General features: G+C 39.6%; 1 protein-coding gene across 1 annotated transcript in view; it reads right to left on the reverse strand.

Annotated features, from left to right (window-relative positions):
* Nucleotides 1-9,762: 9,762 nt before the first annotated feature.
* Nucleotides 9,763-27,729, reverse strand: part of hexb (hexosaminidase B (beta polypeptide)) — a 39,972-nt gene continuing 22,005 nt past the window's right edge. Inside the window, 7 exon segments of the mRNA XM_052019713.1 lie at nt 9,763-10,297; nt 10,521-10,625; nt 13,211-13,301; nt 19,191-19,365; nt 21,837-21,909; nt 23,537-23,623; nt 24,660-24,840. Coding sequence (XP_051875673.1) covers nt 10,222-10,297; nt 10,521-10,625; nt 13,211-13,301; nt 19,191-19,365; nt 21,837-21,909; nt 23,537-23,623; nt 24,660-24,840 — 788 coding nt within the window. The 3' untranslated portion in view covers nt 9,763-10,221.

Below are 27,729 nucleotides of genomic sequence, written 5' to 3' on the forward strand. Positions count from 1 at the left end.
AAGTCCCAGTTTTTATATTCTATGCCCTGACCTATGAAGGTAATCTAGGTGCCTTCTTCAAACCCTATCTATCTGTATTGCCACTTTCAGAGAACGAAGGACTTGTACCTCTGTTCATCAATATTCCTTAGGCCCCTAGCATTGACAGTATGTCCTACCCGTTTGACATCCCAAAATATATCACCTTACGTCTGCCCAACTTTGCATCTGATCAATATCCTGCTGCAGACAATGTTCCTCACTATCCACACCACTACCAACTTCCATGTAATCTGCAAACTTACTAATTATATCTCCTATATTCACATCAGTCATTTACATCACAAACAAGGATCCCAGTCCGTACAATACACCACTGGGTCACAGACTTCTAATCAGAAAAGCATCCTTCCACCACTGCCCTCTGCCAGTTTTTGATCCAATTAGCCGGCTTGCCTTGGATCCCATGTGCTTAACCTTCTGGATTTGCCTACCAGATGAAAAGGCTAATGAGTATGAGCAATCAAAGGAACTATCTGTTTAAAAAAAATACTAGTAGAGAAGTCGGTGAGATTGAAAGCAGATAAATCCCAAGGACCTGTTGATCTGCATCCAAGAGTTTCGAAAGAGGTGGTCTTAGAGATAGTCAAAACTCTGGTTATCATCTTACAAAGTTCTATTCTGGAATTGGTCCTGTGGATTGAAGGATTGCAAATGTAACCTTACTATTTAAGAAAGGAGGCAGAGTGAAAGTGGGGAACTTCCAACCTGTTAGTATAACATCAGTGGTAGGGAAAATGCTGAAATGTATAATGACAAATTGAATGACACATCTTGAAAGGAACAGTGGAATTGAGCAAAGCGAACATGGTTTCATGAAAGAAAGATAATTTTTAATAAGTAAGCTGAAATTCTTTGATTAGTAAAAGAGCTGAGGGAATTAGTGGATGTAGTGTATTTGGATTTTTGGAAGGTACTTGATATAATCCCAGACAGAGGGTCAGAGTACATGGAATTGGGTCTGAGAATTGATTATTGGACAGAAAGCAAAGGTCAGAAATAAGGGATCATTCTCAGGTTGATGGGCTGTGACTAGTGGGGAACTGCACGGATCGATGCTCGAGGCCCAGCTTCTCAAGATTATATCAACAATTTGGCTGAGGGGACCAAATGTCACACTTCCAAGTTTGCTAATGATACTAAACTAGGTGGGATTATGAGTAAGAAGGAGGATGCAAAGAAACCTCAAGGGGATATAAACAAGCTGAACAAGTAGGCAAGAACATGGCAAGTGGAATATAATGTGGAACATTATGAAGCACTTCAGTGCATGTAACAGAAAAGCGGAATAATTTATTAAATGTTGAGAAATTGGGTAGTGTTGATGTTCAGCATCAGCTAGGAATGCTTGTACACTGAAGGTTAACATGCAATGCAGCAAGCAATCGTATGGGTGGAGAGTATGTTAGCCTTTATTATGAGAGGATTTGAAATTTGAGGGAATCAAAGGATGTGGGGATAGTGCTGGAAGATAACACTAAGTAGAAGGTCAAGCCATGATCTTAACGAATGCGCTGTATTTCCATATGTTCTTATATGACTACTTCTGTCATCCCACAGTGACCACACTTACATAAGGGCATCATTGGAGAATAATCAGAGGGGTACAGTATCTATGTTGTAGGTGTGGGATGTTATAGCCCTGGCTGAAATACATCCAAATATGAATGGCAACATTAGGTAATTATTTTCAGAGTAGCTATCCATTGCTTTGGTGGCACATTAAGTCATAGAGCCCTTTGGCCCAACTGGTCCATGCCTATCAAGATTCCCATCTAAGCTGGTCCCATCTAAGCCTGTCTTTGGCCCATATCCCTCTGAACCTTTCCTATCCACGTACCTTTTAAATGTTGCCTCAACCACTTCCTCTGGCAGCTCATTCCATATACTGACCACCCTCTGGGTGAAAAAGTTGCCCCTCAGGTTCCTCTCTCACCTTATACCTATGCCCCCTAGTTATTGATTCCCAAACCCTAGGAAAAAGACTGTTACGTTGACCTATATGTGCCTCTTATGATTTTATGCACTCCCAAGAGCACCCATCATTCTCTGCTCCAATGAAAAATGTCCCAACCTGCTCAACCTCTCTCCATAACTCAGTCCCTCAAATCCCAGCAACATCCTTGTTAATCTCCTCTGCACTCTTTCCAGCTTAATGGCATCTTTCCTATAGCAGGATGACCAAAACTGAACACTATTCCAAACGCAGCCTCACCGATGGCTGGTACAACTGCAACATAACATCCCAACTTCTATACTCAATGCCCTGACTGCTGAAGGCATCATGCCAAAAGCCTTCTTTACTACCCAGTCTACCCACAACTCCACCTTCAGGAAATCAGACACTTGTACTCCCAGGTCTCTGTTGTACAACACTGCTAGGCGCCCTACCATTCACTGAAATTCCTCCCCTCATTTATCTTTTCAAAATGCAACATGTTGCACTTATCAGAATTAAATTCCATTTGCCATTTCTTGGCCCACTTACCCAGTTGATCAAGATCCCTCTGCAAATCCTGATAAACATCTTCACTGTCCACCTCACCACCTATTTTAGTGTCATGATAATCCAGCACACTCACAGCTTTGGTGGTGCTGCACTTGCAGTTCCTCTGGATTATGGGTTGATACTCCTAATATTCCAACATACTTTTAATTTATCTTTTTTTATATATGGTACACAGTGTTATAATAAATCTTCCAGTGAACTTGGGAAGTTTAAAAGAAGTGCAGGAAGCCAAGGCACCAGTGAGTATAAGTGTGGCAAACATCCCCTGGTGAGCCAGATGCTGAACCACAGGATTTCTGAAAAGTCAGATAGCAGATCAGAGTTTTACTGTTGTGTTGCAACTAAAACATTTAGTGGATCAGATAGCACATGCAGGGAGACAGTCAACATTTCAGCTCAAGGACCCTTCATCACAACAGATGAAGGCTTCTTGACCTAAGCATCAACTCCATTGCTGCTGCTTAACCAGCTGAATGCTTCCAGAATTTTGTTTTAGTTTCAGATTTCCAGTTTCTGCAGTTGTGTTCCAATAGTTTGTGACAATGGGCATTGCCACATGATCAAGCACAAACAGGAGGATGGAAAATCTCAGCATGGAAATTTTGGAACTGGAATCAAAACCTAAGTCAATGATTTATAAGCAGGATATTTTAGCTGAGAAGCCTTTCAAATAGCACACCCTGAAGAGAAAATATGCCAGATCTGGCAAAAATAAAAGTGGGCCATCTTTGCTATTTTCATTTCCCTAATTAGCACTTTAACACATATTTCATCCATACAACTTGAAACCTCTTGTGATAATTAAGTAATGGCAAGACTGGCACAGAAGCACCAACTTAAAATTAAAAGGGAGGTTATTGAAAATATATAATGGGGATTTTCTCAGATTCCTCAGAAGCATAAATCTCATTTCCTATCAGCTGAAATTACAAGAACTGCTGGTGATTCCTTAAGAAAATTGAGCAAACATATTTACTTGGTAGGTGGCTTAAATTTTTAAATAGGTTCATGAACCAGTGAAGCAAAATTTATTTTTCTAAATCAGTTATAGCTCAAATTCTAAACTCCAACTCAAGTCTTTAAAATAAACAGTTGGGTTGAGAGCGATGAAAGTGGAGCTACATTGCAAGCCAATTTCAGGGGCTGTGATTTGGTGGTTGGAGCTCCCTGTCCAACATCAATTCTCCGTAGTACCTTACTAGTCAGTGCTTGCAACCCCAAAAATATATTCCCACTGTTACCCATGTCAATCAATTTGTAATCCTTGCCAGTATATTACTCAATCTAATGTACTTTATAGGAGCAAAGATGTCTTGCTACACTTATACTAAATAGTGGAGTACTTCTCTTGTAGGAATTAAGACAGAGGTCTTCATCTTTTCAGAAAGCCTTTCATAAAGGCCCATGACATTCCACATTGCAATCATAGAAAATCTGAAACATGGGAAGCCATTTGGTCTGTTGTTTTTGCCAGTCAAGAAAAAGCCATCCAGTCTAATCTCAGCTTTTGACACTAGGTTTGTAGGTCTACAGGTCATTCCACTTTAACTACACAACTACGTACCATTTAAATGTGATGCAATGAAGGCTTCTGCTTCTACCACGAGTTCCAGACTCAGACCACCCTCTTGGTGAAATTTTTTTCCTTGTATCCTCTCCAAACCTTCTGCAAAGTTACATCAGGTTTATGTGCCCTGATTTTTGATCCCACTGGCAAGGCAAATAGATCACTTACTAAGCTCTCCTCATATCTACAATGTTTCAGTCTCAACCTCAAATCTTTTGTCCCTTCAGGGGGGAAAAAAATAAATCACACCTTTTTCGTAATGTGACCAAATCTGTATAGCTGTACTCAGGCTGTGCTCTGACTAGTTGTGATATATAGTTCTAGCATAACCTCATTGCATTTATATTGTAGCCCTTGGCTAATGAAGGAAAGCATCCTGAATGCTTTAACCATTTTTTGACCTAACATCTGTTGACAGACACAAGGTTCCTTTGTTACTCCACAAACATTGCACCAAAGCAGGGAAGATGCACCTCCCAAAGGCATCTCTGGATCAAGTTTCATTTGCCACTGTCCAACTGACTGCACTAATTGTCTTCCTGCAATCCAAGTTCAACTGAAATACTATGCAACCTTCTGCTCTAGTCCCTGCTGACTAGCATAATGAAATGGTTTCCTTTAATATCAGTTCTACTCCCTTTAAAATGACTCCTGAAAGAAATGGTTCACTCATCTTATTTCTTTTAACTGTTTACAACTGGGACTTGTCAATGCTCGGGCCAGAACCTTGCATATAAACATGGAGTCCAGCACATGTTTTGGTTCTTGCCTTTCAAAGTAGAGGAAAAGATCCTTGGGGCACTGGCCCAAGTTTCAAATCTACAAATGGATGAGCAAATTCACAGTATTGTGCCAAATCAGATACTGATCTGTTTAACCTCAAGTTGATGGGGCTGTCTGGCAGCTAACTTGCTACAGTTCAATGTAAAGCAGGTTGACAGAAAAATAAGTAGGAGCTATTAATGAGAAGACAGCACATCAGTAATTTAATATTTGCATGTATTCTTGAATCAAACATTTTCAATGATTCAGGAAGGAACTGAACTGGCTATCTAAGAGTCTCTTCAATGTCCCTAATGTATCTGCCTCCACAACCTCTGCCGGCAGTGCGTTCCACACACCCACCACTCTGTTAAAAAAAACCTTACCTCTGACATCTCTTATATCTTCCTCCAATCACCTTAAAATGATGCCCCTTCGTGTTAGCCATTGTCGCCCTGGGAAAAAGTGTGACTGTCCACTCGATCTGTGCCTCTTATCTTGTACACCTCTATCAAGTCACTTCTCATCCTCCTCTCCAAAGAGAAAAGCCCTAGCTCACTCAAGCTATCCTCATAACACATGCTCTCCAATCCAGGCAGCATCCTGGTAAATCTCCCCTGCACCCTCTCTAATGCTTCCACATCCTTCCTATAATGAGGCAACCTGAACTGAACACAATACTGCAAGTGTGGTCTAACCAGAGTTAGATAGAGCTGCAACATTACCTTGCGGCTCTTGAACTCAATACCCTAATGAAGGCGAACATACCATATGCCTTCTTAACAACCCTACCAACCTACACGGCAACCTTGAGGGATCTATGGATGTGGACCCCAAGATCCCTCTGTTCCTCCACACTGCTAAGAGTCCTGCCATTAACCTTGTATTCTGCCTTCAAATGTGATCTCCTGAAGTGCATCACTTCACACTTTTCCGGGTTGAACTCCATCTGCCACTTCTCAGCCCAGTTCTGCCTTCTATCAATATCCTGTTGTTATCTACAGCAACCCTCTACACTATCCACAACACCACCAACCTTTGTATCATCAGCAAACTTACTAATCCACCCTTCCACATCCTCATCCAAGTCATTTATATAATAAAAAAAATCAAAGAGCAGGGGTCCCAGAACAGATCCCTGTGGAACACCACTAGTCACCAACCTCCAGGCAGAATATGCTCCATCCACTAGCACCCTCTGTCTTCTATGAGCAAGCCAATTTTGAATCCACACAGTCAAGTTTCCCTGGATCCCATGCCTCCTGACATTCTGAATGAGCCTTCCATGAGGAACCTTATCAAATGCTTTACTAAAATCCATGTACACCACATCCACTGCTCTACCTTCACCAATCTGCTTTGTCACATCTTCAAAGGATACAATCAGGCTCGTGAGGCATGAGCTGCCCCTCACAAAGCCATGCTAACTGTCCCTAATCAGCCTATGCTTCTCCAAATGCCCATAAGTCCTGTCACTAAGAATCTTCTCCAGTAATTTGCCCACCACTGAAGTAAGACTCACTGGTCTGTAATTCCCAGGGTTAAGATTCCCAGGTTCCCTACTCCTCAAACAAAGGAACAACATTTGCCACCCTCTAATCATCTGGCACTACTCCTGTGAGCAGTGAGGACGCTAAGATAATCGCCAAAGACGCAGCAATCTTTTGCCTCGCTTCCCATAATAACCTTGGATATCTCCTGTCCGGCCCTGGTGACTTAACTATCCTAATGTTTTTCAAAAGTTCCAGCACATCCTCTTTTCTCACATCGACATGCCCTAGCATATCAGCCTGTTATATGCCATCCTCACAATCGTCAAGGTCTCTCTCACTGGTGAATACTGAAGCAAAGTATTCATTAAGGACCTCCCCTACCTCTTCCGACTCCAGGCATGTTTCCTCTTATCCCCAATGAGTCCTACCCTCACTCTAGTCATCCTCCTATTCTTCACATATGAGTAGAACACCTTGGGCTTTCCTTGATCCTACTCACCAAGGACTTCTCATGCCCCCTTCCAACTCTCCTAAATTCATTCTTAAGCTCCCTCCTGGCTACCTTGTAACTCTCCAGAACCCTGTCTGATCCATGCTTTCTAAACCTCAGGTAAGCTTCTTTCTTCCTCTTGACAAGATATTCTACATCTCTTGTCAAGCACGGTTCCTTCACTCTACCATCCTTACCCTGTCTCAATGGGACAAACCTATCCAGAACCCCATACAAGTACTCCCTAAACAACCTCCACATTTTTGCTGTGCACTTCCCCAAGAACATCTGTTCTCAATTTATGCTCTCAAGTTCCTGCCTAATAGCATCATAATTCCCCCTCCCCCAGTTAAATATTTTCCCCATATTGTCTGCTCCTATCCCTCTCCAAGGCTATGGTAAAGGTCAAGCAGTTATGGTCACTGTCTCCAAAATGTTCACCCACTGAGAGATCTGAAATCTGATCAGGCTATTGCCTAGTACCAGGTCCAGTATGGCCTCTCTAGTCGGCCTGTCCACATACTGTGTCAGGAATCCTTTCTGGACACACCTAACAAACTCCACCCCATCTATCCCCTTTACACTAAGGAGGTGCCAATCAATATTAGGGAAGTTGAAATCACTGATGACAACCACCCTGTTATTTTTGCACCTCTCCAAAATCTGCCTCCCAATCTGCTCCTCAGTGTCTCTGCTGCTATTGGGTGGGGATCTGTAGAATACTCCCAGAGTGATTGCTCCCTTCCTGTTTCTGACTTCCACCCACAATGACTCAGTAGATGATCCCTCTAGGACATCCTCCCTTTCTGCAGCTGTGACACTGTCCCTGATCAGCAAAGCCACACCCCCACTTTTTTTTTTAAACCTCTGTTGCTGTTGAAACATCCAAGCCTTGGAATATCCAGCAGCCATTTCTGCCCTTGCAATGCCAAGTCTCTGTAATGGCCACCACGTCATAGAGCATGGGTAAGTACGTGGAACTAAGTCCATCGCCCTTATTCCTGATACTTCTCACATTAGACTCACTTCAGCCCATCTGACTGCAATTTTGCCCTTTCAACTGCCTATCCTTCCTCAGTCTTTCTGCATCTACTTGTACACTAAATGCACCAACCTCTGACCTATCACTCTGGTTCCCATCCTCCTGCCAAATTAGTCTAAACCCTCCCCAACAGTTCTAGCAAACCCACCCAAGAATATTGGTCCCCCTCCAGTTCAGGTGTAACCTGTCCCTTTTGTACAGGTCATACCTTCCCCAGAAGAGATCCTAATGATCAACAAATCTGAAACCCTGCCCCCCTGCACCAATTCCTTAGCCACACATTCATCTGCAAAATCATCCTATTCTTACTCTCACTGGTGCATGGCACAGGCAGCGATCCAGAGATTACTACCCTTGAGGTCCTGCTTTTCAGCTTCCTACCTAAGCTCTCTATATTCACAAGACAAAGGAGCAGAAGTAGGCCATTCAGCCCATTGAGTCTGCTCCGTGAGCTAAACTGAAACTATTCCTATCTAGCCCCAATTTCCAGCCTTGTCCCCATATCCCTTGATACCTTGACTAATTAGATACCTACCTATCTCCTCCTTAAACACCCCCAATGATTGGGCCTCCACAGCTGTACATGGCAAAGAATTCTATAATTTCACTACTCTCTGGCTAAAGAAATTTCTCATTTGTTTTGAACTGGTACCTTCTAATTCTAAGATTGTGCCCTCTAGTCCTGGACTCACCCACCAAAGGAAACAGATTAGCCACATCTACTCTGTCCAGTCCTTTCAACATTCTAAATGTTTCTGAGGTCCCCCCTCATTCTTCTGTACTCCAGTGAGTACAGTCCAAGAGCCGACAAACACTCATTGTACGTAAGCCCTTTCATTCCAGGAATCATCCTTGTAAATCTCCTCTGAACCCTCTCCATCATCAGTACATCCTTCCCATATTCCCTCTTCAGGACCTCATCTCTTTTCCTTTGTCATTGGTACCAATATGTATCACAACCTCTGGCTGTTCACCCTCCCCCTTCAGAATACTGTGGGCCCAATCCGAGACGTCCCTGACGGCAACATACCATTTGGGAGTCTCTTTCACGTCCACAGAATCTTCTGTCTGTCCCCCTTACTATGGAATCCCCTATCACTACCACCATCCTCTTCTCCCCCCTTCCCTTCTGCACCAAACCACCAGGTTCAGTACCAGAGACCTGGTCACTGCAGCTTTCCTCTGGTAGGTTCCCCCCCACAAGTATCAAAAGCAGTATACCCATTATTGAGGGGAACGACCACAAGGGTACTCTGCACTACCTGCCTATTCGGTCCTTCTCCTGACAGTCACCCAGCTACCTGCCTCCTGCAGCTTAGGAGTGACTGTCTCCCTGTGGCTCTTATCTATGAAGTCCTCATTATCCCATAGGAGCAGGTCATCCAGCTGCAGCTCCAGTTCCCTAACACGGTCTGCAAAGAGTTGCAGCTGGATGCACCTCATGTAGATGTAGTTATCAGGGAGACTGGATGTCTCCCAGAACACCTTCATCTCAAGCTGAACACACCATTGACCCTGGAGCCATTCCCACTACTCTGGCCTGACACTAAAGGAACCACCAAATCAAGAAAGGAACTTACCAGAGACTTGCCTTCACCTCTTCTCACTGAAGCCTCAATCCCCCCCCCCCCCACTCTGATACTGGTCCAGTCTTACAATGGCTGCTCTGCTTATACCTGCCCTCCCTTTATTTGCTGCTGTTAACAAGCCAATCAACTAGTAACAATTTGCAAATGTGCCTCATTTAGACTCTTGCAAGGTGGAACTCAAGCACACGCACAGAGACTCACCTCTTTTCAAAGGTCCTACACCCACTTGTACAAAACGTCCAAGAATGCTGCTAATTAAGCACCAAGAGACTTGTGTGTTAAGGCAAAAACTTTTATTGTGATTATTCAACTAAATGAACCATTCCATCTCACACATTTGTTGGTTTTACATAATTGATAATGGAGATATAACCAGCATCTTTTCATTGCAGAAAAAGCTCAAAAATAAAAGTCATCATTTGAAATATGTAAAATTTGAACACAAACTGATTAATTTGGCTATGTCAAATGTAAGCAGACAGCATTTCCACCACTTGCTGGAAAGAGCACAAAGTAAATGCATGGTACAGAAAGAGGGAAACAAATTTAGAAGTTATAAAAATATTGAACTTTATTGTACAATATTTCCTATTCTTTATATTAAAAAAATCAAACATTGTTTAAAAATATCAATTCTCCAAGTGAAAATTGACAATTTCAATAATGCAGTTGTGTTTGTTCATAATAAAAGTTACAACATTGGCATATTTCTTCAAGAGTGATTCCGTATTCAGTTGAACTCTTTATAATCCTTGTATTCATAATCACAATAGCCAACAAACAGTGGTTCAGCTGGTATGCCCCGTCTACAAGACAAAAAAGTCACTTCAGTTCAAACTGTTTTAAACTCGGGTGTCTCAAATGTTCCAAGATAGCATTAATTCATGAAGTTACTTTAAATTCTTAATCTTTAAATATGCAAGTACTAGGATCTCCTCACAGTTCTACATCAGAGGAAGAATCAGGGTAATTAAGCTTTTCACACAAAATACTTAGGGGGTGGGGGGAGGGGAAAAAATATTTTCTTACTGGACCATGCGGCAGCGGTGTTTTGTTAGTCTTTTGTATGCATCATTCAGATCCTTTGTTTCTTCACTGCTCCAAAGACGCTCACCTACAGCACTTGCCCGAGGCCTTCAAAAAGGAGAAAAGCTTAAATGTAAGCCTTGTGGTCATGATGCATTTAAGTCTGACAGTAATAGAAAGTCAACCAAAACTATAACAAAATCAATTAGTAGCACCAAATTAGATTTACATTCTTATGGCACCCAATCTAAAAATAGTTTCACCTGTTTTTGGTGCACTAAGTTGTCATTGCACTCAGTGTTATAAACTTATGCACAAATAAAATTATGACATCAATTAAAGAGCAGCTAGGGTTCGATTTACATCCTAATATCCTGATAAACAAAGCACATCTCCTAGCGTATAATACTTTTGTGACAACTGAATGCTTGAGTTAAGGTTATGGTGTAATACATCCTTCCATTACACCAAAGCCCCAAGTGCCCTGTGGATCAGGCAACTCAAAGTATAGATTTTGCCCAAAACTGGAAGTGTCAGGGAGCCTGAAATTTAGTTACACAATAGGTCCTTATCAAGGATCATGATGTGGCCTTGTCAGGGGCAAGGTGGTTACTACTCAAAATGTTTTTGTTTTTCCTGCCTGGAAGTCTGTGACCTGTGGTGTTCTACTGGGTCCCCTTGTTTGTAATGTATATTTATGATTTGGATGAAAATGTAGGTGGTCTTAACAGTCACCCAGTTCTATAATAAAAGCAGAACAAAGGACTGCAGGTGCTGAATATCTAGATGAAAACCACTATGATGCTGGAGGAACTCAGCAGGCCAGGCAGCATCCATGGAAGAAAGCAGGTGGTCAAGGTTGAGTCAGGACCCTTCTTCAGGACTGAAGAAAGAAAAAGGGGAAACCCAATATATAGGTAGGAAATAAGCAGAAAATTTCGATGGATGAGGGGGTAGTCAAGTGTAATCCAGACTCACAGCCTTCCTTCAACCCAAAAATAACTAATTTATTCTTTGTGGTTTTCTGTCATTAACCAATCTTCAATTCACACCACATTCTGAATCCCATGTACTCTAATTTTGTAGAATATTTTGTGTAGCACCTTAAAGACTTTCTGAAAGTCCAAGTACAGCATACCCATCTACTGTACTAGCTGCAAACTCAAAATAAAAGATTTGTTAAACAAATTCTTTCATGTTTATGTTGACTCTGCCCAATCCCATAAAATGCATTTTCCCTACCATTGACATCAGGCTGACTGGTCTGTAGTTTCCATCTCCTGGGAAAACCGCCCCATCTTCTTCCATAATGTCAAACAAAAGGCATTTAACCTGCCATTTTCTTATTCCCACTTTAATTAACGTAGGATTAGTGCAAATGGGGGCTTGATGATCAACATGGATACAGTGGGCTGATAAGCTTGTTTCTCTGCTGTATTTCTGACAGATTTCTCCCGTTTCAGACTGCAAGGAACCCACATTAACCAATTTTTTTGATCCACAAAAGCTTTGAGTCTCTTTTTACAGTTCTTGTTAACCTATTCTTGTATTCTACTTTTCCTTGATCCTTTGCCAAATTCTCAAATCTTATTGTTTTTTATTTTGCAACATTAGCCCTTTCCTTTGATAGAATTGTCTAACTCATCCAGCCATGACCAAGTATCACTTTAGGTGGCCTATATTTTGTTATAAGCAGTGTATTGATTTAAATGTTAGCACTTGCTTGTTTACTGCAACTCAATGTTTCTAGTTGACCATAGCCAACTCGCTTCCACCTTTGCAGTGGTTTTTTAAAAAAGATTTAAGACTGTAAATGATCTAGTTTAATCAGAGTTCAAACTTCACAAGAAGTGTCTGACATTTATTCCAAGTTGAGTCAGAAGAAACCAGCTTAGCACTGACCAAATGTCCTCAATTATTGCTCGAATGTAATCACCTCATTTTCAGATTGGCCCATTCTCCATTCTTTCAAACCCTCAGCTGTATACTGTTTTGCTATCCAGTACTGCGACATTTATAAAGGACCATAACTCTCCAATTACCTAATAGTCAATGCATCCTTGCAGTCCCTCTGCTTACTTTCCCACCCAGCTTTAGCCAACATGGCTACATTGCTCTGTCCCCTATCAAGTCATTGAGATGAAACCACTAATCTTTGCAATTCTTCACTTATCTATCCTACTAGTTATAACTCAAGTCAAGCACCATTTCCCCTTCTTAAAACTGTGCTGACAGCAATTTTCCAAAACCCTTATTACCACATTTAGATTCTACTACTGTCAGGCGAGTTTCCTTTTCCATGTAGTGCCACCTTCTGATCCATGGGGAAGATCTTAAAATCCACAGAATTCTGAATGAATAAAAGTAATGCTTCCACATTTTTTGCAGCCACTTAAAATCCTATGATGTATGCCATCATGTGTAGAAGATGTTGCATTCAAACAATTGAATTGAACTATAACAAATACACTACTACCACAATTTGTGGCTAGAAAGGAACTGGCAAAAACTGTACATTCCCAGTTGAAAATAATTAAAATTCCAAACCCTTTTTTTTGGCAGAACTAGTTAAATCTTGTATTAATGCAAGTGCAATTCAAATTTCCTTTGACAATGGCAAATGAAATGTCAAGTACATCTGAATGTTGGGAAAGGTAATTATCACCTATGGAATGCAGTTTAAGATTTACTACCATAAGCGCGAGGCAAGATTGGTTGCATCCACAAATTCTCCCCAGAGGCAAGCTTCTCCCCCAATCACCAGCTTCTTCTGTGCAACAGTTCCTGTAGTTGAAACAGAAAAGGTAACTTTGGGATTACAACCATACCCCATCCTTGTTGCTCATTTTGATCATCCATGTCAATTAATTGGGACTTTTAAAAAGCATTTCCAGAATATCATAAATATTAAATCACTTTGAAACTATTTAATAATTTGACTGGTATATAGATTCATCCTTTAGCATTATAAACAAAAGTCAAGTTGAAACAAAACCCAATTCATTTTCAAGTCGTTAAAGAAAACAACTAGAAGCAAGTGTGGTCAGCCATTTGGCCTTGCACCACCACTTATAATATTTTAGCTGATCTACCTCAGCAAAATGTTTCAGCACTATCCCCATATTCCTCAACTCACTTAATATTCAGAAATCTATTAATCTCCACTTTGAATGAACAATACCTCTGCACCCCTTAGGGTGGAGAACTCCAAAAGTTCACCTCCCTCTAAAGAAATTTCTTATTCTTAGTCCTAAAAGGCCTACCCCTTATTCTAAAATTATGCACCTGGCTGGTCCTAGATTCTGCCATAGAAAACATTCAAGCATTTGGACTGTCATGTGCTTTAAGAACATTGTACACGGAGACCTCCTTTCCTTTTAAGTCCTACAGAATACACTCTCAGTCTACTCACCATCTTTGTACAGCAAAACTGCCAACTTGGAATAAACCTCATGAATCTTTACTGCACTCCCCCCTATGGCAAGTATATCCCTTCATGGTTACAGAGACCTAAACTGTACACAAGACTATGCAACTGCAATAAGACTTCTTATTCCTGCATTCAGATTCTCTTGTAATAAAAGACAACACATCCTTTGCTCCAATCACTCACTGGACCTGCATGTTGGCCTAGGTTCTTTGAACTTCATCCCTATGCAGTCTCTCACCATTTAACAAATACTTGCTTTTCTGTCAATATGCACTAGAGTAGATACCCTCAATCTTCCCACATTACATCCACCTTGTTCTTGCCCACTCACTCAGCTTGTCCATATCCCCTTAAAGCCTCTGCTTTATTTATAAATAGGTATAGATACAGAGCAAGGAAATCATGATGAACTTAAAATCACTGCTTTGGTCCCAGTTGAAGTACTGTATCCAGTGCTGGGTGGCAGACCAGGAAAGATGTGAAGGCTTGAGAGGGTGCAGAAGACATTCATGAAGTGATTTGGGACAGTGAGGGACTACGTATGGAAATAGACCAGAGAACCTGGGATTGCTTTCACAGTAAAAGGTAGGAAGGATCTGACCATTAGTTAAAAGTCATGAGTGGACACACAGAGAAACTTAGACTTCTTTGGAATCAAGAATGAGGGGCAATTTTTATTGAAATAAAAATAAAGACCTGGAGGGGACACAGTGTACATGTTGAGATTTCCCACTGATGGGAAACTCTCAAACAAGGGATTCTGCTTCAAGGGGCTAGGCACTTGAAACTGGGGTATATAAGAATTTCTTCGGTGGTGAATCTCTGGAATTCTCTACCCCAGACTGTGATTAGCCATGTGTACTTGTGTGACACTGGAAGTATTTAAAAGGGTAGATTTTTTTTTTGAAAGAACAGGCACAAATTGAAGCCTAGCACAGATCATGGTTAGGCAGGTTTGAAAGGCCAAATAACCTGCTACTTTGTATTCCCACTGGCAAAATAACCAAGAACTGGAGGGCTTCAAATGAAAGTAAATTGTTAAAATAATCAAAAAATGGAAGGTGGATTTTTTTTTTTGAAGAACACTAAACAGAAGAATATGGAATGGACTGCCAGTAGTCATGGGGGCAGATTGAACAGGCAACTGGGAAAAGCATGTAAAGAACTTACAGGGCTATGGGTAGGGGGACAGATTAGCTGAATTACTCTTACAGAAGTGGTAAAATGGCCTAGTTGTAACCATTGAGATCCTGTGACAATCCCATTGCAATTTTAAAAATTACTTTATGGCCTTTGTCATCATCTTCATCTGTAACCTTTCCAAAGCTTCAGAAATAACCACACAAGCAACGTGATCAACTCTCAATATTAAGGTTTTAGACAAAAGATGAAAATATGACTCTTGTAATCAAGTATTCCTGGAAACTTGGTCCACCTGTAACATGTAAACAGAATCTATATCCTTCACATACTCACTGCTACAGATATTCCCAACTTAAACTCAAGCATCTTCCTCCATTAAAGGCCCCCATCTGATTAGCCCCCCCAACTCAAACCTCTAGTCCTCCGCATATAACCCAACTCCCATACAAAAGCCATTAAACTCAAACTGTTGGAATTCATGTTAGCTGAAGCTCGAGGAAATCAGAGGTACTTGATTCAACTCAAGCTGATTTTAGTTTTGTTGGATTGTGGGGTATTATTTTTCCCCAGATGGAATTAGGGACCCAATGTGCTCTCAGGTGAATGTAGAAACGAGAAGAGAAAAGAGTCCTCCGTGAAGTGTCCAATATTATCAAGGAGTCATTATAGCAATGTTGCAACTTGGCAACAAACTACACCAGAAAACTACTTCTGTTTAGTTGTGCCACCAGAGTTTTAAAGCTTTTTAATGTTTCTTACAAAATTGAATTCAAGTCGTAGGGTGGCAGAGTGTGGAGGTGCAGCAGTATTCTTGTGACTACAAATCTGATTCAAGTCAAACTGGTAGAGGAAGCAGACAGCTCAAATTTGTAGACAGGAATGTGTAAATAGACGCAGCAATATTAATTCAAATGTTATTTATTTTTCCCCATAGGAATAAAATGTCTGACAGTCCATAAAATGCTGAAATAAATGAAACCAAGAGTATTAGACAATCTGCTCAAGTGCAGGACATTAATCAAAGATCAATATAGAACTACATACTGAAGATGTAGTCATTTTGTGGCTGTACTTTACCCTACCATAAACCAATACCCATCTCTTGACTACAAAATGCACTGCAGTTATTTGCCAACCAGTGACTTCCACCACCAAGGATAAGGCTTGTGACCACATGGGTCCTTCCAAACATATCTAGAAAATGTATCACTAAATCCTGGATATAAAACGTTGTACAGGCATCTTCATCAAGAATGGAGTGTGATAGGACAACTCCAATTTCAAGGACATAATTAATGCCCTATCCTTTGCATTCTTACCATTGCATTTATTCCCATCAAATTTGTGATCTCAAGCACAATGCAAACAGGGCTGGTTAGGATTCCTTGGCAATGTAGAGCTTAATGAAGACAGTGGGATGAGGTACAGTAAAGTGTTTTGTGGTGCTTCTGACAACATGAAGCATCCAGAACTGTTCACATTCTTTATAGAAACTGCACGCATGAAAAGAAATGGCTCTGCCAGTGAGGGAACTGACAGGCACATGTGCCCAACATGTTGTGCTGGTGAGGGCAAGAATAGGAGGATACGGCAGATGAACTCAGGGCAAGGATAGCTACGTGGGACTGGGTTATCACAGCCATTACAGAAATATGACTAAGGGAGGGATAGGACTGGCAGCTGAATGTTGGGTACAGGTGCTATAGGTGGGATAGAGGAGGAGGAAAGAGCAGGGTGGGAGAGGAGTTGCATTTCTGATTAAGGAGAACATCACAGCAGTAGTCAGATAGAATTACTGAGGGATCATTTGGTGAGGCTGTATGGGTGGAGCGGAGAAAAACAAAACAAAAAAGGACATCAACTTGTGTGGACGGTACTATAGGCCTCCCTAATAGTCAGTGGTAGTGTTAGTGATTATTCAATGGAATGAAATTATAGCAAATGTATGTACAGCAAAACAATATGGGTAGCTATAGAAAATGTTTCACTCATGGAGAAATCAGCTTATGGATAGTCTTTGTAACCTGGGGACTGCCTGTTGTGTGCAGTTCTGGTTGCCACACTACAGGAAGAACGTGGGGCTTTGGAGAGGGTGTAGAGCTGGTTCACCAGGATGTTAGTTGGATTGGAGTGGATTAGCTGCGAGGAGGAGATGTTAGAAAAAAAAAACTTGGATTGTTTTCTCTGGAGCATTGGAGGCCAAGGGGGTGACCTGAGATGCATACAAAATTTATGAAAAGCATAATTAGGGTAGATAACCAAGATTCCCATCTAAGCTAGTCCTATTTGCCAATGTTTGGCCCATATCCCTCTAAACCTTTTCTATCCATGTACCTGTCACATTTAAAGGGCACTTGGAATATACCTGTCTCAACCACCTCCTCTGGCAGCTCATTCCACACACAAACCACCTTTTAAATGAGAAAGTTGCCCTTTAGGTTCTATGAAATATCCCTTAATCCCAAACCTAGGTCCTCTTCTTGATTCCAAACCCTGGGGAAAAAAGACTGTAACCATTCCCCCAAATATGCCCCTCATGATTTTATACCCCCTCACCTCATTCTCCTACACTCCAATGAATAAAGTCTCAGCCTGCTTAATCTCTCTCCATAACTCAGTCCCAAGTCCTGGCAACATCAAGTCTCCTCTCCACTCTTTCCATCTTAATAGCAGCTTTCCTATAGCAGGGTGACTAAAACTGAACACTATTCTAAATGCAGCCTCACCAAATACTCCGTGACCAACATCTTGTACAACTGCAGTACAACATTCCATCTTCTATACACAATACCCTGACTGAAGGCCAGCATGCCAAAGCTTCACCAACCTGATAACATAAGAGGCATTAAGACAGACATGAAATAGAGGGATACAGACCAAGTGCAGGCAGATGGGATTAGTTTAGATTGGCACCATGGTCTGTGCAGACATGGTGGGCTGAAGGACCGGTTCCTGTGCTGCACTGCTCTATGTACTATATCAGCAGACTAATTGGGCTGAACAGGAAACACCAAGTCTTACTTTTTTGCAACAACCTGCAGTGTTGCAAAGTAGTTAGATAATGAATAATTTCAGAATGGTGCAATAAAGTGTGCTTCTGTCCTCCAATACATTCAATTCAAGGTTTGTTCATTTAATTAGATTTTTAAATTGTTGGCATCATAAGAAGTTCCCACACCTTGACTGCCCTCAACACAACTGAAAAGACTGCAATAAAGCGATGGTGTTTAAAAATACTCAAATTCAACAACTTATCAGAACAATTACTTAGCCTAGAGCACAAGTGTTCATGGCAGTCAACTGCCTCTTCAACACACCATTGAAGTTGCAAGGTTCCACTTCGTAAATCTTCCGCCAGTCTTGACCATAAGAAATGACATTCAAGTACCAAGGAGAGGACAGGAGAACATTAAATTTAGCAGCTGTTACAGCAGCCATTTCCTCCTGGTGGCCTCCTTTCCACACATGAATAATGGTGTCCAGCTTCAGCTACAATCCAAAAAACAATGTAGAGACAAAACCCAGCATCACAATTACAGTCTAGCTTACAATAGCGAACCTCCGAGATCTCTGGGAAGTCAGGATCTTTGCATTAAAAATGTCTAGAACATTTGCAAATTTCTTCACTCCTTTTGTGGCATTCACCTCTTCTTATTGATAGCATTTCTCAAAGTACAATCAAATGTAAAGAATGAAAAGCATTCAAAATTAAGCTTCCAAGCAGATGTTTTCACCATCTATGCAAAGCAACTAAATGTGGGTTCCATGACAAACTGGTGCAGAATGCAGCAGATCCAGGCTCATCATGCAAAAATCTGAACAAGACATCCACCTTAGTTCATAGTGAATCAAAAACAAGTCCAACTACAGATGACTGAAAAGGCATGTTAAAATAATGTAAAACATGGTATTAGCAAATGGTATTCAATTTTGTTACATACATCTGATAAGTAGTGTCATTTGAGAACTAAAGAGAAGACAGGGGAATATGAAATTTAATAGCTGTTATAGCAGCTGTGCTTTTGGTAGCCAGAATTTGAGTACCAATGCAAGTTGGAAGAAGGACAGACATTCTCATTTTAATAATGAAATTAACCAACCATTGAAATTGAGAGGTTCAACTTGATAGTACTTTTGCCAGTCCTGTCCATAGCTAATGTAATCTAAGTACCAAGGTGCTGCCAGGATGGTTGTGAACCCAGCTAGCGTTACTTTAGATAGCTCTGCCTTCATATTGCGTGCCATCCACACTTCAACTACAGTGTCTGACTTAATCTGCAAGAAGAAATTATAATTAAGAGCAAGGCCAATGTTTAACAAGCAAGATACTTCTATCAAAAAGATGCTCCAAAAAGCAGAAGTTTTGTACACCATTTTGGCACACATGGTTTTTACTTTCAACCTCAGAGCTGATCTAAACAAAAATCAGGAAAAATTGGTGGTAGCTACTGTATAGGTATTTGCTCAATGTTTATTTTATTCTAGGAGTCCAGTTCTAAATTTGATGCATTGCTATAAATTGTACTTCAATTAAAGTCTATTATTGCAAATTATGATTTCTGACCTAAAATTTGTATAAAGACAAGTCACAAAACTAGTACATTAAATACATTGGACACAATGAAGATTTAAAAGCTTTTGTACAAAAAACAGGGTTGATGGAGGGGAAGCTTTGTTAGATTGTAACAGCAGAACATTGAAGTTTATACCATGTAATAATTCAGTTAAGTAGAATTTAAACTAAAATTTGACAGTATAGGAGACCATGTTTTCAGTTGTTGCAATTCTAAAGAGGTAAATGTGCACTCCTGCTGAGTACAACATACATCAAGTTATTTGATGAATTCAATTGCATTAACATCCATTCCCATGCCAAGTATTACCTGTTCCAGAAATTTTTCTTCTCCAGCTTAATTCCAAAACTCACTATCCCTTCAACCAAAGTCCTTATTCAAGCTTCTTAATTTCAGAAACTTTTGCTCTTAATTACTGTATATACCACCTACAATTATATTTGTTAAATTTATTCTTATTCAAAAATTATCCTAAATTCACTACCACTACTGGAATTCTGGCTTTTAAGAAATTAAACTTAACACTATTAAAGTCTTGGCCAAACCAAACTTGGGTTTTTGTAATTTTTAAACTTAAATCCAAATTTAACGATATTATTTTAACCTTTAGTAAGTGTTACATATAAAACTAGATGTCCAGTGTAAACATTTCCCGTCCCCCCCCCCACTGACAATTCTCCCTTTGAACATTTCCTCCTCATCTACATAAAATTGCATTTACCACCCAGCTGCTTATCCACAAATAGGACCAACATTACCCCTCATATACTAACTGTTTAAGTACCTACTTAACTGCAAACCTATTTTATCCATGCTGCTGTATTTTATATCATTCAGGTAAGGTCATTGACCCAAAAACATGCTCTTCACAGATTTGCTCAATCAAGTATTCCCAGAAGTTTCATATTCCCCAAAGTTTTTGAATTAGCTGAGATTCCTTATAAAATGCCTTCATACAAATCCTAATCCATTCTTCCATTTAATTTTAGAATTGATTAAATGCTGTTCATCCCCAACATACCTATACTGACTACTTGCTTAAACTATAAAATGATCAAGAGTTTGCCCATGTTAGATCAACTAGGTATTGAATTGATATTTACCTTCAATCTTGCAGTGTATTTTATAACTTACTTTTATTCAGTCCTTGGTGTACAAATTGAACCGAATTGTGCCCAAGGCCCCTGCCATTCCCTCAGGTCAACTTCCAACAGGGCCAGTGAGATTAATGATATTGTTAACTATTATTTACAGTTGTTACCAATAATTGTTTAAACCCTTTAGTGTATTCAGCTTTCAAATGTTCATAAATTAAATGAATGAAAATATCAAATTAACATACTTATCCATCAATGAGGGTTCAAAGAAATTTGAATTTAAAAAGTACAGAAGTCATAGCTCTGAATTTCCCATTTATACTTTTACCCATGTTTACCATTTTAAAAAATCTAGTCTCAATGCAATTTAAAAAAACTTAACTGCAAGAAAAATACTTTAATCTTCAAACTAATTAATAAAATCAGTAGAGACCATTTACTTTGAAATTTAAATGCAACAAATGTAAATCTTTGTTCTCCACAAATTACCAAGACCCCAGACCCTGCTTTATCCCTCACAGCACTCAGGCCCATCTTAGAGAAGTACAGGCTCAAAACTAGGGTGGGGGTAGACAGTGGAAGGACCAGCAAACTGAATTTTGACAGTCAAATTTGTACATTTTACAAATGGCATTTTATGGTTCACTCCTTCACTTGTGTGGAAATGAGGATGTCCAGAACCTACTCCATTTCATTCTAAATAAAACATCTGATGAACTATTATAGTTTGAAAACATGCTTTCAAGTTTAAATATCATTTTACCCTCTCGAATAATGAGGAGCTAAAAGCAAGCCATGCAATGCCAAGCATTTGATTAATAGAATCAGAAGCAAAATATACTCAGCAAGCTTAAGATAACAAGACCAAGCAACGTTGACACTTCTCTACAGATTGTGGAGTTCAAGATTCTCAGAAGTAACCATTGCACAAGTATGTACACCAACAATCCAGCTATAATTACTGCAGGTTTAAATACATGATATTTAACAAAATTAACCAATTCTAGTACTTAATCCAGGACTATGCATTTAGAATGCCTTTCAAAAATGCAAATTAAGCTGGTCATATACTTACCTTCACTCTATTATCAAAAACCTCCTGCCAGACAATATAACCCTTCAAATTGGATGTCACAATATCTAGAACACTGCAAATAATACATAAAGTCAGTATGTTTAATGGAGGTCCCAAATGCAGTTTCCCCTTAGTACAAACTTGCAATCATAATAAACTAGGTCAAAAGTACAGGAAAAATCTAATGGCAGACATTGTTAGGTGCCCTGAAAGAGCATATTACAGCCCAATATTCTCAGAATCTCAAGCCAAAGTTTACTTGTGTAGTTAAAATTACTATGATCATAAAATGTTTGCCAAAATACTAAACAAGCTTATTGTCATTATTTTGTTATTCAAGACAATAGAGGAAATTTCACCATATTCATGGGCCGCTCAGCCCTTTTTCTATTCAAATGACCAGTCGAAGGATACTTAGTGAGCAAAAGGAAATGCAAGAACACTTACGGTAATGGGAAATTTAAATACCAGCAAATTAAAAGGAATTCCTTTCAAATTACTGGAATGCAACAGATTTTACATGTCAAAGACAATATGGACCATACAAGTTCTCCCCAGGTTACAACAGGGTTCCATTGTGAATAACCTGAACAGTTTGCAAGTCAGAAATGTGGCCGTGAACAGAGTTCCGACACACAATGTCTGCAGCCCCTAACAAATCCATCTTGCCGGTCTCCCACATGCTCATATTCATGGGCTGTATACAAGTCAGGCATTTGTAAGCTGAAGGACCGAAAGACTGAAATTTGATGCACTTTAAATTATTTTGTACCAATCCAAAATGAGTTACAAAATATCAAGATAAAACTGCACTTTAAGACTAGAGGTTATTGAACATTGCCACAAGAGAATCAGAAGTCAATTCTGAGTGACAATCTGGACATTAGGAATGCTTTTAGTACACCGAATCAGACCTACAATAAAGGTACTTGATGATAAGCCAGAAGCAAAACATCACAATGAAAAACAAAGGGGTCTCCACTGAATTTCATTCATTTGCCCTTAAATTTTATTCTCTTCCATTTACCCACTTACTCTTTAATCTTTTCAAAAACAAATCAAAGTGTTTTTTCCCCCCAAATCACTTGGGCCCAATACCCCTAAAAACGTTCCATTTTCATTCCAAATCTTGATACCAAGATCTTCACATCACTTAAATACCATTCTGCCCTCCCCTCATACCTAACACCAAAAGTACCCAGAAAAAAAAAGTTTTAAATTGTGGGGAAAATGGGCATTCCACCCAATTTGTTGTGAACTTACTGACAATTTTGAAATAATGAAGCGAACTGAAGTGCCAGACAAGTGTGGAGGATTCAATCACATTTGAGGAAAGAATCTTAGAATTCAAGCTTAGCTGGCAAATGTTAAAATGAGGACCTAGTGTTTAAAACAAAGTGCGCACAATGAACAGGCATTCTGACGGGAGATATGCATTTGCAATGAAGCTAGTAGTGAGAAAGGAGAGGGTAATTGAGAAAAAGAACCACGATTTGGAAATGATACTATCAGCTCGTCGGCCTGCAGCACCTCAGATTATACAGAATGGAAGTTAATATTCACAATGGTTCAGTTAAACAAGGTCAATGAGAAAGATATTTTGCATTGAAGTGGTCTGCTTGAAGAAATATTTAGATGTAGAAGATACGCATATAGGTTTAAGCTACTTTGTGTAGCTGTTATGCTTAAAAAGTACTTACTTCTTGACATAGAAAGATTCAAGTTTCCTGTAGTCACTACCAAAACCTTGCTTTTTCATAAACTCTGTAATCGTGGGATTTGATTTCCTAGAGGAAATGAGGGTCAACAAGTACAACTTAAATTTAGTCAATTTATGTACCCAAACCATTTAACAATAGATTGAATGCACTTGATATACATTAATACACTCATTTCGAACTTTGGTATGCCCAAATGTACATTTGAATAAACACTCAACCAAATTTCATATTCCACTTCCATACCAACAGCCATAAATGCAGCTTCATAGTTCCACACCATATTTATGAAGGTGATTCAAAAAGCATCTAAAGTGTATCCTTTTGTACAGATTGTACATTTAAAAGAAAGTTAAACAAGTTTGTTATGGATAATGCTTTTAAGGAGTAATTTCCCCAATGTTATTGCATCCCATTTAACCATTGTAATCCTGATGGAATAGCACTCCACAATAGGTGGTGGACAATTACTGTTTGTGCTACGCAGCAGTGCAAGCTGCGGGGAAAAAGGCAATGTTTTTACAGATCTGTCATACTATACCCAATGCAGTGGGTGTTGTCTGTGGCAAAAAGGTATTAATCAAATTGGTCTATCCTGACTAATAGAGTATACATAGATATGTAATGGCAGAGCAAGTAAAGAGAAACAGTTACAGCTTTTGATGGTGTATACGTCTGTGCCTGTTTGTTAGTTTTGGACGACCAAATCTGACTCATTGAATCAGGAATGACCCCAGTGATAATACTTCAAAATCTCACAAAACATCACTTCATGTTTTTATGATAGCACTCAATAAGCCATTCTTGACCATTGACTTTATGACATTCTACAAGAACTTTCTCCAAATTACACTCAACAATAATGCATCAGTTACAAGTGTTGCTGTAATTTATCAGCAAGATTTCCAATCTCATTTTGACTATAAACTCATGAACAAATCACAATTATATTAAAAAGATTGCTCACTTGATTTACAGTTTTGGCATTGACTGCATTAAAAGCCTACATCCCTTATTACTATCTAGGTAAATAACAATGTTGGTGTACAAGGCTAGATAATTCAAAATGTTGAATCTAATGCAGGAAATGGCATGCTTTACATACCAGCATGCAAAATTCACTTCATCACCTCCCAAATGGATGTACTTATCTGGGAACACCCAGCTGATTTCTTTGAAGAATTGATTCATAAAATCATAGGTTGTATTCAAGGCAGGATTTATAGGTCCAAATGTTCCAGAGGGCTTCTCACCATTATAACAAGGTGTAAGAAGGTTACTTTGACCTAGACAAAAAGTAGGGAAATGTGTAACAAGGTCAGTAATACATTCATTTAGCTGTGCAATATTCTTCCCCAAATATTAAAAATCCTGCCATTAATATCTTCATTTAAAGATTCAATATTTACCAAAAACTAATACTAGAAAAGAATTGTGCTAGACCAAAGACAACTTCCAACTACCACAGGCCAAGCATTGCACAGCCAATATATAGCAATGATCCTTTCACTTTGCCTTGGTGCAAAAGCAACAACCTTAAACTTTTCTTCATCCGCTTTACAAATTACAAATTCCTATGAACACTTTCCAAATGTATGCTTTGACTGCAAGACTGCCTTTTAAAAGGAGAGATTCTAACAATAATTCTGATAGTCCCAAGTCATTCATGCACAAAACAAAATTAGAATTTTATTGAACAAGGCGAGGCTAGTAGATTATATAACTTAAACTCAGGAGTCAGAGTACAAATTGATTCAGGAAAAAAGCAAAATTCTACAATGGCTAGATCCTTTTATTTTGAATGAAAATAAATTTAACAGGTGCTCATTAATGTTATGGCATGGCTCAGATCAAAAACATTTTCTTCCCTTCCATGGGGACCCAAAAAGTGAATTTGGAGCTTAAATGGCAACGATGGAAAAGTTTCTCCTGGAATTATCAGGATCAAGAGCCAAAACTATTTAAAAAGAAAAACAGGTCTGGGATTACTACAAATGATTTTTCAAATACATATTAACAATCCATCATTGCCCAAATTAGCATTCAGATATAATGATTTTATAGAGTGAAAGACATAGCACAGAAATAGGCCCTTTCACCTTATGTCCATGCTGACCTTTTGCCTATCCACACTAATCCCATTTGCCTGTAATTGGATCATATCCTTCTCTGCCTTGCCTATTTAAGTGTCTGTCCAAAGGCCTCTAATGTAGTAATTGTACCCAATTCAACTATCTCCTCTGGCAGTAATAAAACCTCAAGGGAACATTATTGAAAAAACAAGACACATTTAAAATGAGGAAAGGAATTTGGCGAAAGAGGTTTTAAGGAGCATGTTAAAGGAGACAAAAAGGTAGAGCAGCTTAGGGAGGAAGTTCAAGTTTAGGATCTATGCAGCTTATGGCAGCAACAGTCCAGAAGTGCAATGACCTTAAATGTTACAGAAAAAAAGGAGACAAGACAATTGAAGTGCTTGTTTACAAGTATAAACATGTTAGAATCAAGGCATTGTCAATTTGCTTTTGTTTTAACTTCAGTAAATGTTCCAATTCAAATGACCAACTGTAAATACAAATAAGCATAGCCAATGGATTGGATAAGAGGCCAAAGATTGTTATACGATTGGGAATGAGTTGTAAGTTAGAGGGGCAAGGCCAAAAAAAGAGAACACGTAGAAATAAACAAAAAAGCAAGATATCTAGAATACAATATACTCAAGCAACAGTTATAGTTTCCAAACAGTTCAAGCCAAAAATGCCTGCTAGCCTATTAAAATTAAACAGTTGCAGTTTGGAAAAGGAATAAAGAGCTTAATTAATCCATACCATTAATTAAAATAGAGATACAATAATGATTTATACCCCACAACTCATGCAGGGAAAAGCACCAACTATATGACTACCTTCAACTTCATTGAAGCCTCGACTCCATTGAGGGACTGTGAAACCGTCCTCAAATTCAGCTGCCCAGTCCTACACCATTTCACATTTGCTTTATGATTGCATGCAAGCCACAATCTCAATCAATACGCCTACAATATAGCCACTCAGATCAGAGTCAAACAAGGCAACGTAATCGTTTCAGTACTTTTTTCATTGCAACGTTGCACCTCACCTTCAACAAACTTCCTGCAGACTAGAGCTAACCTCCAGAATTAATGGGAAACCATTCAATCTTCAACAAATGCACTCCAGAACTAAGGTCACCCAAACATTGGTGTTCAAGTTGCAGTACGCAGATGCCTATGTTAATACACTGAGACAAAAACTCCAAGCCTTTACCAACTCATTTACTGAAGCACAAAGAGTTGACCCACAAGACAATGTTTTAACAATTTGCCCCCACTGCAATAAAGATTCAATGTGACAATATATAAACCCTTTCCCATTTAAAAAAAACACCTCTCAATGATGACATTTACCATCACCCTCAATGTGCTAACAGTCATTAATAGATTGAAAATGGGCAACTGAAAATAGAGTCCAGTGATCTGACAGAACTCTATCGGGCTACAGCAATCCCCTATGAGATCTGGGACTACCTGCAGCAAAATTCTCAAGGCACTTAACAGATACTGGTGCCATCTTCACAAAATTCTCCAAATTCATTATAAGCAAACCAACAGTGTCCTCCAAGGAGAGCATCACCGGCTTTGAGGCACTAACATAGTTCGATTCAAGGGTCAAGCCAGGTCTGTCATGCCTAACACCAGACTCTCAAAGCAGTCACTATTCCAAGCTCCATCATGGATAAATCATCAGGTGGACAGGGAGATGAATGTTCTCAAAGCCTCCTTGGAAAAAAGGCAACACTCCATGGACTCAAGTCCCTAGCACATGACAGCTTAAAGTGAAGGAGCATTCAGGGTATGAGTTTGTATGTTCTCCGTGTTTGCATGGGTTTCCTCCGGGTGCTCTGGTTTCCTCCCACATTCCAAAGGCATACAGGTTAGGAAGTTGTGGGCATGCTATGTTGGCGCCAGAACTGTGGCAACACTTGCGGGCTGCCCCCAGAACACTAAGCAAAAGATGCATTTCACTGGGTGTTTTGATGTATATGTGACTAATAAAGATATCTTTTCTGTCCACTTGCCCCGTCAGGCATCTCCTCCTCCTCCCCCTCCATAGAAGAATCTACAGTACCTACATAAGGCTCAGTCACCTCAGAAGCCATGC

The sequence above is a fragment of the Pristis pectinata genome, chromosome 7 (genome assembly GCF_009764475.1).
Source record: "Pristis pectinata isolate sPriPec2 chromosome 7, sPriPec2.1.pri, whole genome shotgun sequence".
Classification (NCBI taxonomy): domain Eukaryota; kingdom Metazoa; phylum Chordata; class Chondrichthyes; order Rhinopristiformes; family Pristidae; genus Pristis; species Pristis pectinata.